Genomic DNA, 14,238 nt, shown 5'->3' on the forward strand with positions numbered 1-14,238 from the left:
GCTCCACTCAAGGAGTTTTTGCGTTTGCTCACACATATGGAAAATCAGAGGGAACATTTTCGGGGGGTATCCATAATACGCCGAGAGGGACAAGTTTTTATTTACACGATGAGTCGGGTGTGTCTTGCTCTGCCGAACCCCTGAGGCCTACTCACTGAACCCCAAGGGTTCGATTGAACCCAGGTTAAGAACCACTGCTATATATCAACATCTTTTATCAAGCAGAATAGAGTAAATATTCTGAAGACTTTTGAGACAGTATAACAGATTTCAGACTGCCAGTTCCGAACCAAAGTGTTTTTTTCTGGTTCTTACACCTGGTCCATTCTTGTATCATCTTATATATTAGGTGAAATAATTGGAAAGTGCATCAGACGGTAGTTGTCGTTGGACATGCTCGCAAAGAATTGTGGGATTTTTGAATTTGGTTTGGGGTCAAACACAGGTGGTAAAGGTTTACATTTCTGGCATGAGGAGAAGACCTATAGATTTAAATATTATAGCGCTTGCATGCAACCATCCATTTTCTACTAGGGTCGCGGGGGGTGCTGGAGCTCAGCTGCATTCAGTAACACTTAATACAGTTTTAACCTTAAATAAAGCCAGTTTTGTCCATTCGAGTAACCATTGAGGTCAAGGCAATAACCCGTAACATAAAAACAAGAATGTTGTCTTCGGGGTCCAGCTTCTTAGCAGAAAAAAAACATAGGTCTTGTTTTTACGTTATTACCTACAATATTCATGTTATGCTGATTAACATAGAATATTGTGAGAATGTAAACATGGTGGAACACTTCACCTGAAGCCACATTTCTGGAATGTCTGATGCCTATTAAGCAAATTAATACTCTGCAGAACTGACAGTATTGTATACTTGTGACAAACAAGTCTGATCTGATATAATATCAGGATAGTAGGATAGTCACCACTCATGACAAAGTTAAGCAGAGAATCAAGAGTTCTCCTGTGGGGAGAGTATGTTCCACTTCTTCTTAAAAGTTTGCTGAAGGCACAGCAGGAGAGGATGTCGTCCAGACCAACTGAGGGATTCTCTGTATCTTGTCTTTTGCAAAGCTACTTGCTTTGCCTCAAGTATTTGGAGTTCCTTTCAGCTGGGTCTTCTTCACGCCGTCGCTTCTGCGTAGAGTGCCCTCTATCTGCATTCAAACCACAACACACAGGAGCAACACCATTACACTGTTGCAGTAAAAAAGAAACGTGTGTCAAATAATTTAGAATTTCGTTATAGCACACAAGGGAAATAAGCCATTACTATAGCTGCCAACTCTTCTGGGTTCTCGGAAAGACTTTCGGAAATGGCACTTGTCGAGCAACATCCCGACTGAATTCAAAATCTCCTGGATTGTGAAGTTTTTTTAAAGGGTATAACATACTCACATTTGTCAGACTAATGGTTAAAACAATAAATAAATATAGTGTGAATGTGTTATATTTAGCTTTCGATCAGAGCTTCTTCAGGTACATCATGCACAACTATTACATCTAGTTGGCCTGCGAGGACAGTCAACAACTTACTAACAATTTTGCAGCAGAACTCTTAATGTAGAATCTTTATATATACACATTTTTTATAGTAGGTCCTTAAAACAGAACACACCAGTCATACATAAGATCTACGACTAGTGTTTTTTTTTATTATATGTTTTTTAAAAACAGCAGAGTGTTCCTGTCACCTCTTTGAATAACATACAGCGTTATCCCTTTGATAAGATAACAACATGGAAGTCTTACATTGACATGAAATATACACTATTTAAAAAATAATATATAAAATAATAAAAGTCCTGCCCACTGGTCCTTAGCTTTCTGAAAATATGGCCCCCAAAACAGTTTATTTAGTTTAATAGTCCTAAAAACTAGAGTTTTATATACTGATGTTCTTTTTGTATTTTATTCCATCCATCCATTTTCTACCGCTTATTCCCTTTTGGGGTTGCGGGGGGCGCTGGCGCCTATCTCAGCTAAAATCGGGCGGAAGGCGGAGTACACCCTGGACAAGTCGCCACCTCATCGCAGGGCCAACACAGATAGACAGACAACATTCACACTCACATTCAAACACTAGGGCCAATTTAGTGTTGCCAATCAACCTATCCCCAGGTGCATGTCTTTGGAAGTGGGAGGAAGCCGGAGTACCCGGAGGGAACCCACGCATTCACGGGGAGAACATGCAAACTCCACACAGAAAGATCCCGAGCCTGGGATTGAATCCAGGACTATTCAGGACCTTTGTATTGTGAGGCAGACGCACTAACCCCTCTGCCACTGTGAAGCCCTCGTATTTCATATTTAAAAGCATTTGTATTTTATTATGTTTTTAAATATGTAAACTGACGTGGTTAGTTAGGTCTTATTACAACATATACTTTTGCATTTAAAAAGCACGTATACAATTATTTATAACACTCCCAATGCGCAATCACATGAATACTAAATTAATAAGGATGCAATAGAAGTGCATTTTATTACTATGATCAAAAAAGTTAAGATTCTGTCTGAAACTTAAGTAGTAGGGATGGCAATCTTTTTTTTTTCTTCGTTAGCTGCTAGTATTGCGGTTGCAATATATGTCATATTCTTTTCTTAAATGTATTAGTAAAAAAAATAAAAAATAAAACAGTAATCAGTGTGGTCACTCTCATAAATATAGGAGGTGGATGTTGGAGTTGTAGATAAACCTCAAATATTGGCAGCTACATTACCGGACAAAAACTCCATGGGAGAGTTTCTCCAAGAAACTCACTACCAGTTTGGTCATACTTGGCAGAATTTAATTTTGATATTATATACAGCAAAAATGCAGCCTAATTATGCAACTGTAGTCACTGTACCTGCTTGAGATGTCCCTTTCTGTACGGAGACATCTTCTGGTGAACCTCCGGGCCCTTGACTAGTTTCTAGGTTTAGTCCTCCCACATTGCTGTCATTTGTCCCGTTGTTAGGATTATGTGGAACCGTTGCCAACATACCTGAAACACAATCAATGTAGCAAAATTCAAGCAAATAGCCTACATAGTGACAGCATGTTGCACACAAGATGAATATAAATCAATGAACATTGTACTTGTGCAAACGATAACCAAGACACAAAGCATCAGCAAATGCATATTTGAGATACTTGTTATCTTTCTGTGAACAAGTATGTTCAAAACTTCATATTATTTTCTCCTTCAAAAATGTGCGTACCGGATGTGACAGCAATAGCAAGTTCTTAATATGAGTGTTTCAAATGTCCTGTACGTATGTCTTGAAGGCCTGGGCCGATAATCAATGTGTCAATTAATCGAGAATAAAAATGAACTTGATAACATAGAGAAATTGGCATTTCTTTGTATGTTTGTTTTCTTCGTTTATCGCTTTCAAACAGGGCGTAAGAGTTCACTTTCTCAGCACCAGTGCGTGATTGTTCAATACCAGAATTAAATCATCCACTATGTTTTGTTTAGCTTCCAACAGCAACTAGTCACGACTCGCTAGCGAGAAGCATTTCAAGGTCCCAAAAGTTAGGAGGAAAATAAGATTATTGCAGAGGCAAATGTACGGTGTGGGAATTTTTCGGCTTCAAACCCAATGAGCAAAATGAGCTTATCAACAAGGACAAACGAGCCAGTGTCCCAATCTTTTAAGAAAAAGATGGCAAAAAAAACCCCTCCCCAACCCGGTTTTTCCAACTGAGGAAAAACCTGCACTTCAAGATGTTTAATACTTATTGAAATGCAATTTTTAATAACAGAGATTGAGTCCATTTCATCTTTATGTTTGTTTATTTGGTAAGCATTATCAAAAGTTATTGACCTTCCAATTAAAAATACTAATGAAAAATAAGTATAATGAAAATCATTTATGTGCATTTGAAAGGGTTACTTGCATTATTATCATATATAAAATAATGCTGACAATAATATTGTTTATCAGCAATAATTTGAGGAACAAAATGTCCCAGCAAATTTGTTATCGGCCCAGTCCTAATGTCTTGCATGTCTGGAAAAATTCACAATAAAGATTCTTTGAAGTCTTTGCCTGTTGAGGATGACACAATGGCTACTACAAAGCCTCCTAAAGAAAGTAAGTATGAGTGTTGCTCTTACATAGTCCTCTGTAGCAAGACAGCTGCTGATAAATTTGCTTCATCCTTTCTATGTTGATGCGGCTGGCCTCAGCGTGGTTCACCATAGGCTTTGGATAGTGGACGCCGATGACACACTTGGCGGCCTTCTGTAGCTCCTCTGGGGCATTCCATGGATCATATATATATTTTGCTGGAAAGCCTCTCAATATGGGCAAATAACGCCTATAAGCACAGGTGAAAAGAGTTGGTTAACCTGACAGGATAATGATTTTATTTCATAAAGCTTTGTACAGGCTTTACCATGAATTGATTAACGTGGACCCCGACTTAAACAAGTTGAAAAACGTATTCGGGTGTTACCATTTAGTGGTCAATTGTACGGAATATGTACTGAGCTGTGCAATCTACTAATAAAAGTATCAATCAATCAAAACAGACTTGATGTCCATACAGCTGTAACAAGCTACACTTTGATTTCCATAGATAACAAAACAAATATTTCATATAGACTGTGGATGCATCCATGACAAGCAGTTTCCTTAATGTGAGTCAACATGAAAGCACAAATTAACAGACATCATGATTCATTTCAGATAACTGTCAGCAGAAAGTTAAAAATATCAGCTAATTCAGTCAGAAGGTGCTGTGGGTCACAGCAGGTGGTTAATTTATTTCACATGACATGTGTCGGCGTCATCATTGTGCTGTCTTGCATGGTGACAACGCCCCCTCATTCATCTGTGTGTGTACGCCCATGTGATGGAAAGCCATGATTGGAACTGTAAATCAGTCCCAACTCTACACACCTTATATAGTCGCCATTAGGGTCTGCTCGTCGTCCAAATCCCACTGGGCAGTAGCAGTGAAAAAACTGCTGGAAAAAGGAACTGCAAGAAAGCCACATCCAGCTGCCAGCATTCACGCTCCAATCTGCATCCAACAGCAACTCCTCAAAAACCTATCAGGATGCAGGCAGGGGTCATTTAGAAAGTATAACCTTTTGCTCTCTTGAACTGTGACAAGGGATTACAAGTGAGAAACGTGCGCCTACCCTCATGCCTTCTTCCCAGTTGATCCAAAGGTCTCCCCTGGTGAGGAAGCAGGCCACGGCGTGCCGGGCCAAATGATGTATCCACCCCTCCTGCCTCAACTGGGTCATGATGGCATCTATCCAAGGAAAGCCAGTATGTCCTTCTGCCCACTTGGCCAAAGCCTCTGGGTTACGGTCCCAGGGAATTTGGACACATACAGGATTTCCCTCCATCTTATCAAAACAGGGGTTGTTGGTGGCGGTGGTATAGAAGAACTCCCTCCACAGTAGCTGGCCATACAAAGAAAGTGGTGGTGTGCTGTTCTTCTTCACCTAATGGTCACACAAAAAAAAAAAATAAAGTTTTAATATTCTACAACAAGTTCAAGCAAAATCAATGTTTTTAGTACCTTCATGTATAGGTCAGTAAGCTTAAAATAGAAAAGTCGGCAAGACAAGCATCCAAAGCGAAGGTAGGCGCTGAGGCCAGTAGGACTTGCCAGGAGCGAGTTGGCGTTCATTCGAGGACGCTCAAAATTTGCCACCCATGCCTGTGAACAAAATCATTATTCAGAGGGTTTGCAGCTGGGGTGTCTTTGCAGTTCTCTTTGTTCACACACAATATTTTATCCGCAGATATTACCCAACTTTCTATTGAATCAAACTATCATTAAAACAAGAATTACAATCAGTATAAATTAATAACCATGTGAATACTAGAATTGCCACATTATGCTGGAAACATAAAACCTAGTGTACTTTAATACAAAATGTGTTCATCATAGGGCTGGGTTTTTTAATATCTTGATATTTTTACACAATATCTATCTCAATAAACACTTGATACATATAATCATAGCAGTATGATGATTATATGTGTCTACATTAAAACATTCTTGTTCACACTGCATTAATATATATTCATTTGAAACTTTCATGCACAGAAGGAAATCACAACTAAGTCAATTGACCAAAACTGTATTTATCAAACAGTTATTAGCGGGTGACTTTTCAAATGATGCTACATATTAGCACTAATGCTACTTTTGGTAGCAACGCTTGTGCCCCACACTTGGCAAATTAAAGTTGTCTATTCGACATCTTCCCGCTTGAAGCCGAACCACCGCCAGACGATGGACCCCCTGCTGTTTTTCTTGGGAATTAATTCTTAATTCATTTGTTACCAGATTTGCACCTTCTTTCTCTCGTATTACCACCCGCACGTCTTCGCTAGCATCACAGCTAACGTTACCCATGCTGCTACCTCTCTGTTCCGCGAGGGCATATCCGTATGTGACGTATGACGTGACAGTATGTGAGGTATGTAAGAAAGTACTGTCTGTGAGAAGGAGTGGGAAGAGGCTGGAGTGTAATCCCCGCAGCTAAAAGCAACTGCGTGAGAACGTGTACTCCAATATCACGATATAGTCATTTTCTATATCGCACAGAGACAAACCAGCGTATATCGCGTATATCGCCCAGCCCTAGTTCTTCACACTCAACTTTTAAGTATTTAGCAAAAAAGTTACAAGAAATTTGTAGGTGATGTCTCTTGTGTTTTTTCTACATGAGCTTTGTGGTCGTTGTACCTTTCTCTCCAGATGTCTCTCTAATCTCAAGAGGGCTTCTGTTTCTCCCCCAGGCCATACTGCTGTTGCTAGGCCCTCTGTCTCGAAACCTGAGGAAGAAGCAAAAACCTGAGAACAAAGTCTTGCCGGGTTCATACGTCTTTTCAAAGAATACATTGAATTTGTTGACAAGATCGTATTTCAAGCCTTTTCAACACCGGTCAGCTATCATAAATTAAATTAAATAGTGTACTGTAGATGTATGCCTTATATGTGTAACTACAGTATGTCTGTATTTAAGGATTTTAGGTTTTTATGAAAACACATTTTTGTACTGAAAAGGATGACAAACCAAAGAACAGCATGCGCTATAGTCGCTTCTTAACCTTAAAGACCTCATAAAAATGTCAACATTTAAAAATATAAAATAAAAAATCCTGCATCCATGGGAACTGTAGTGACATGCAAAAATATTTAGTATTAGTAATAATTTCTCCATTACGCTGCCTGTTACAACAGCAGACACACAATTGGTCAGTCTTACCGAGTTCCTCTAATGATGGCACTCCAAACTTTTCGTCATGGTCATCTCTGATGGGCGTGGCACAGTTTTTGAGGACTTCTGATGTGATTGTCTCTGCAGGAGAGTCCACAGCCTCCATACAATTGATGAGGGCCTGGAAACGCTTGTAGGTGAGAGGAGGCTGACCACCATTAGATTCCGTGATCCTTTAACAAAGAAAATAATCCACTTCTTAAATACAAATACGGTTTAAAAAAAGTGTTTGGTTAAAAACGACCACTTACTTATCCAGATCATAGAGGGTGTGTGAAATCCGTACCATGACCTCAACTCCCGCTTCACTAGCAAGCTTTTGAATAGCGGCATCCCGTTCCTTGCCAAAAGGTTCAGAGTCGTATTCATAGGATAAATGGCTGATCTGCCATTCCTGGGAAGAAAATCCACAACATACATTAGAATCATCTACAACATGGAATAATAAATAAATACATAGTCTCTTGCATTACATATTTGCTAAAGTTGAATAGAGATGGGGACTCATAACACAGGCACCCTATAAAGCCAGTTAATGTATTGGTAATAGTGGCAGTGAGTACTGTGCCCCACCACTTGGGCACTGTGGTTTTCTATTTGCATTTCATATTTATTTTATATTTAATGCAGGGCTTTGACTGAACTAAACTATAAATACATATGTACAAAACCCAAAACCAATGAAGTTGGCACGTTGTGTAAATCGTAAATAAAAACAGAATACAATGATTTGCAAATCCTTTTTAACTTATATTCAATTGAATACACTGCAAAGACAAGATACTTAATGTTCGAACTGAGAAACGTATTGTTATTTTTTTGCAAATAATCAATAACTTAGAATTTAATGGCAGCAACACATTGCACAGTGATATTTTTACCAGTGTTACATGGCCTTTTCTTTTAACAACACTCAGTAAACGTTTGAGAACTGAGGAGACCTATTCTTGAAGTTTTTCAGATGGAATTATTTCCCATTCTTGCTTGATGAACAGCTTAAGTTCTTCAACAGTCCGAGGTCTTGTTGTCATATTTTACGTTCTACACATTTTCAATTGGAGACAGGTCTGACCTACTGGCAGGCCAGTGTAGTACCCACACTCTTTTACTATGAAGCCACGCTGTTGTAACACATGCACAATGTGGCTTGGCATTATCTTGCTGAAATAAGCAGGGGCGTCCATGAAAAAGACATTTCCTGGATGGCAACATATGTTGCTCCAAAACCTGTATGTACCTTTCAGCATTAATGGTGCCTTCACAGATGTGTAAGTTACCCATACCTTGGGCACTAATACACCCCCCTTCCATCACAGATGCTGGCTTTTGAAGTTTGCGCCAATAACAATTCGAATGGTTCTTTTCCTCTTTGTTCCAGAGGAAACGACGTCCACAGTTTCCAAAAACTATTTAAGATGTGGACTAGTCAGACCACAGAACAGTTTTCCAGTTTGCATCAGTCCATCTTAGATGAGCTCGGGTCCAGCAAAGCATGCAGTGTTTCTGGGTGTTGTTGATGAATGGGTTTTGCTTCATAAAGTAGAGTTTTAACTTGCACTTACAGATGTAGCGACAAACTATAATTACTGACAGTGGTTTTCTGAAGTGTGATATCCTTTACACACTGATGTCACTTTTTAATGCAGTACTGCCTGAGGGATCGAAGGTCTGTAATATCATTGCTTACATGCAGTGATTTTTTTTTTTTCAATTCATCTGAACTTTTTGATATTACAGACCATTGAAAGTGAAATCCCTAAATTCCTTGAAATAACTTGTTGAGAAATGTTGTTCTTAAACTGTTCGACAATATGCTCACGCATTTGTTCGCAAAGTGGTGACCCTCGCCACATCCTTCTTTGTGAATGACTGAGCATTTCACGGAACCTGGTTTTATACCCAATCATGGCACCCACCTGTTCCCAATTAGCATGTTCACCTGTGGGATGTTCAAAATAAGTGTTTGATGAGCATTCCTGAATTTTCTCAGTCTTTTTGCCAATTGTGTCAGCTTTTTTGAAACATGTTGCAGGCATCAAATTCCAAATGAGCTAATATTTGCAAAATTACAAACTTTTCCATGTTGAATGTTAAGTATCTTGTCTTTGCAGTCTATTCAATTTAATATAGGTTGAAAAGGATTTGCAAATCATTGTAATCTGTTTTTATTTACGATTTACACAACGTGCCAACCTCACTGGTTTTGGGTTTTGTACAATACTGTTACATCCCTAAAAGGAAGTGTTTTAAATGTAGAAACAACAATCATAATATGACCCCTTTAAACAAAACCACACGTAAATGTCACATTTAGATATGTTACTTTGCTCACTCAATGGTACCTTAAATATTCGAGGGAAGACATCTGTGGGTTGACCTCGGATGACAAATAATCGTGAGTTGAGTTTGCGCAGACTGGCATCCAAGTCCTCTAAGCAATGTAACAAAAACCTGAAACCACACAGACAGATTACATATCATATGAAACAGGTTTCCTCTGTTGATTATGGCCACATCAACAAAATATATACCAAGAATTAATTAAAATAAAAGTCAATAAGCAACCACAATATATCGCAAATAAATGACATTTTGGGTTACATTCACCTTAGAAACAGATAGTTCTCAATAGGGATGGGAATTTGACTACATTTCAAAAGGTAAGGATCAATTATTCAGTTGTTAATTTTCTTGTGTGACGCGGGAATGGTTTGAGCTCCTGTTTTAATGCCTATGCCATACTAAACAAGCTGCAAAACCCTAGTGTAACCAAATGCAGCTCAATTGTATTGGCCCTCTGCATATTCTGACTGTTCAATTAAATAATTACTTATACAGCTTATTATTACACCCATCCATCTATCTTCTACCCCTTGTCCACCTTTGTGTATATTACACTAATTTGCTTTAACACTCAACACAAAAGCTAAGGTGTTGACGCTTTCTTAAAAAAAATAACTTATTCACCTACATTGGATTGTTTTTAGAATCTATACCTCTGTCATACGGAGTAGACCGAGTAGCTTCAAGAACGTCACCGGTGTCCCTGTCTACAGCAGGGGGTCCATTTTTCACTCGTTTTTTTCCCTCCATTGAAGTAATTCATTTTTCAAAATAGTTATTATTGTACACTATGGTAATTTTCTTTCTAACCTATGCCATTGGTTTTGGTGTCTGTTTACAAAAGTGCCCCCCTGCATCTTACTTTTTTTTTTAAAGGAAGATTTTAGACAAAATTTATTTTAACTTAACAATGGGTAATGTAATGTGTACATGGTGAGCTGTATATGGAAGTAAATGAGGTGCCATCTCAATCCCAAATATTTATAAAGTAACAATTTATACGTTATTCCAATCCCTGGAGATGCAGTACAATCCGAATACATTACTCAGTGACTGTGAGCTTCAGCCCAACAATCATGTAATCAATCCATATCCAAAAATTAAATTACAGTATTTTATTTATGTATTTTTCTCATTTTCCTCGACTGGTGCACTAACATGTGTTTATATATATATATATATATATATACATATATATATATATATATATACATATATATATATATATATATATATATATATATATATATATATATATATATATACATATGTAGGATCATCTACAAAGACGCAAATAATTGCTGTTGCGACATCTAGTGGACACATTTAGAACAGCAGTTTCTTTCATTCAAACATTCTGACTCATTTTTATACTTAGCACAATGTTTTTCTACCTTTTTTGAGCCAAGGCACATTATTTTCATTTAAAAATACTGAGGGACACCACCAGCAGAAAACGTTGAAAAATGAAACTCCACCACGTCCTGATGCTTTATTTTGATTTTTGGGTGTTTTCCTGTGTGGAGTGCTTCAGTTCTTGTCTTTTGCTGTTATTTTGGTGTTTCCCTGTAGAAGTTTTATGTCTTCCTTTGAGCGCTATTCCCCGCACCTGGTTTGTGTTAGCCAGCAAGGCTATTTAAGTTGTTGCTATTCTTCTTTGTGTGGCAATTGTTGCTTGCCATGTCATGTACGTATGTACTTTGTGGAAGCCATATCTGCTCCATACGCTGCAAGTTTTTGCTGTCGTCCAGCATTTTGTTTCTATATGCGATCCTCTCCAAGGTTTCTCATAGTCACTGTCACTGACGTCCCACTGGGGTGAGTTTTTCCTTGGCCTTATGTGGGTCCTACCGAGGATGTCGTTGTGGTTTGTGCAGCCCTTTGAGACGCTTGTGATTTAGGGCTATATAAATAAACATTAATTGATTGATTGGTTGAATAAATCAGAAACTGATGACATAGTGCTGTATTTCACTTCTTTATCTCTTTCATTCAACCAAAAATGCTTTGTTCTGATTAGGGGGTACTTGAATTAAAAAAATGTTCACAGGTTGTACATCACTGAAAAAATATTGAGAACCACAGCATTAGGGCAGTGGTTCTCAAATGGGGGTACGCGTACCCCTGGAGGTACTTGAAGGTATGCCAAGGGGTGCGTGAGATTTTTTTTTAATATTCAGAAAATAGCAACAATTAAAAAATCCTTTATTAATATATTTATTGAATAATAATTCAACAAAATATGAATGTAAGTTCATAAACTGAAAAGAAATGCAACAATGCAATATTCAGTGTTGACAGCTAGATTTTTTGTGGACATGTTCCAAAAATATTGATGTTAAAAAGGGTCTTTTTTTTGTGAAGAAATGTTTAGAATTAGGGCTTCACGGTGGCAGAGTGGTTAGTGCGTCTGCCTCACAATACGAAGTTCCTGCAGTCCTGGGTTCAAATCCAGGCTCGGGATCTTTCCGTGTGGAGTTTGCATGTTCTCCCCCTCAATGCGTGGGTTCCCTCCGGGTACTCCGGTTTCCTCCCACTTCCAAAGACATGCACCTGGGGATAGGTTGATTGGCAACACTAAATTGGCCCTAGTGTGTGAATGTGAGTGTGAATGTTGTCTGTCTATCTGTGTTGGCCCTGCGATGAGGTGGCGACTTATCCAGGGTGTACCCTGCCTTCCGCCCGATTGTAGCTGAGATAGGCACCAGCGCCCCCCGCGACCCCGAAAGGGAATAAGCGGTAGAAAATGGATGGATGGAAGAGGGCACTTTAAGTTGATGATTACTTCTATGTGTAGAAATCTTTGTTTGTAATTGAATCACTTGTTTATTTTTCACCACGTTTTTAGTTATTGTTATATCTTTTTTTCCCAATAGTTCAAGAAAGATTACTACAAATGAGCAATATGTTGCATTGTTATACAATTTAATGAATCAGAAACTGATGACATGGTGCTTTATTTTACTTCTTTATCTCTTTTTTCCCAACCAAAAATGGTTTGCTCTGATTAGGGGGTACTTGAATTAAAAAAATGTTCAGAGGGGGTACATCACTGAAAAAAATGTTGAGAACCACTGCATTAGGGTATGTCAATCATCAGAATAACATGGCTTGTGTTTGTGGTTACTAGTCTTCCAACAAAAACTGACTAATGTGAGGGTGGCTTGAACCAACACTGCACAATCAGGTACATTTTATGATTTCAATAAAAGCAACAAAATCATTTTTTAGCCTTACCTCCACCTGTTGATGCCCACGTTTGACGACCCTGCAAACCAGGGGTCCAGAATGTAGATGCAGCGTAAAGTGTCTGCACCCCGGATAGAGTCCCTCAAAGACGGATTGTCGTGCAGCCTCAGTCCCTTTCGGAACCAGTGGATCGTGTTGACCTCCATGTCGCTCTTCTTTACTGTGTGGGCTTCGAAAGACTACAGCATAGGTATCGACAACGTCGTTTAGGCGAAATAGTCCACGAATATATATCAGGGACAAGCGGTAGAAAATGTAAAATGGATGGTTAATTTTCAGCCTAACGTTGGCGCTCAGGTTATATTAATTTATAATAATAAATATATTCATTTATATTATTGGTAGCGACAATTAATCCAAAACGACGGAAAAAACAAAAAACAGAAAAACATTCACGGTAACGACGTTTCCCATTTAAATCCGGGCAGTATCACCAGGCACGGCAGAGTCCAAAAGGCACAGCAGAGTCCAAAAGGCGGTAGAGTCCGTCTGTCGTACCGTTTTAATGTTGCGCCAAATAAATTACAGTTCCCAAAACTTGAGGTATATTTGTAAATAAATGGACATCGTCAGGCTCGCCATGCAAGATGTCCTTGAGTGTCAACATCTCTTGTCTCCTCCCCCCCAGGATTACTTGAGAAGGAACAACGCGCTGTGATTGGTCACATTTCGCCGTTATACAACCCGCTCCCTCGGTCACGTTTTCGTAATGTGCTTTCTGCCCGCTGCTCACAAGCCGACCTCGAGTGTTTTTTAAAACATAGCGTACGGCCATTTTGGTCGCATATTGTATGGGGAAAGCGCAACGACGGGGAGCTGAGAAAAGACAAAAAAAAGTCTAAAAGCTGAATGTTTGGAGTTGAGTTACGCATTGCATGCCAAAGTACCCGGATGAGCACATGTTGCGCGGCGAGGAGGCGGGAGGCTTGTCCTCGGGTGAGGTGCGCTGGATTTGTTGTTTCGCTCGCACCGTTTTACGCACTATATGACTATGTTCACCAGACTTGCTTATTTCTCACAGTTTGGTGTTAAAATGATAACCTACTTCAGTGTTTTTCAACCTTTTTTGAGCCAAGGCCCATTTTTGTCATTGAAAAAAAAATACAGAGGCACACCACCAGCAGAAAAGTTTAAAAATCATTCAATCAATGTTTATTTATATAGCCCTAAATCAGTGGTTTTCAACCTTTTTTGAGGCAAGGTGAATTTTTTTCCATCCATCCATTTCCTACCGCTTATTCCCTTTCGGGGTCGCGGGGGGCGCTGGCGCCTATCTCAGCTACAATCGGGCGGAAGGCGTGGTACACCCTGGACAAGTCGCCACCTCATCGCAGGGCCAACACAGATAGACAGACAACATTCACACTCACATTCTCACACTAGGGCCAATTTTAGTGTTGCC

General features: G+C 39.1%; 1 protein-coding gene across 1 annotated transcript; it reads right to left on the bottom strand.

Annotated features, from left to right (window-relative positions):
* Nucleotides 1-282: 282 nt before the first annotated feature.
* Nucleotides 283-13,459, bottom strand: cry1b (cryptochrome circadian regulator 1b). Its single transcript, XM_061917818.1, has 11 exons — nucleotides 12,825-13,459; nucleotides 9,587-9,695; nucleotides 7,496-7,638; nucleotides 7,233-7,417; nucleotides 6,710-6,798; nucleotides 5,531-5,671; nucleotides 5,142-5,453; nucleotides 4,897-5,048; nucleotides 4,110-4,312; nucleotides 2,853-2,990; nucleotides 283-1,157 (listed from the first exon to the last, which is right to left on the bottom strand). Exons 1-11 carry the CDS (start codon nucleotides 12,980-12,982, stop codon nucleotides 1,075-1,077), a joined length of 1,713 nt encoding a protein of 570 aa, XP_061773802.1. The 5' UTR covers nucleotides 12,983-13,459; the 3' UTR covers nucleotides 283-1,074.
* Nucleotides 13,460-14,238: the final 779 nt, after the last annotated feature.

This window comes from Nerophis ophidion, linkage group LG12 (assembly GCF_033978795.1).
Source record: "Nerophis ophidion isolate RoL-2023_Sa linkage group LG12, RoL_Noph_v1.0, whole genome shotgun sequence".
Taxonomy (NCBI): Eukaryota; Metazoa; Chordata; class Actinopteri; order Syngnathiformes; family Syngnathidae; genus Nerophis; species Nerophis ophidion.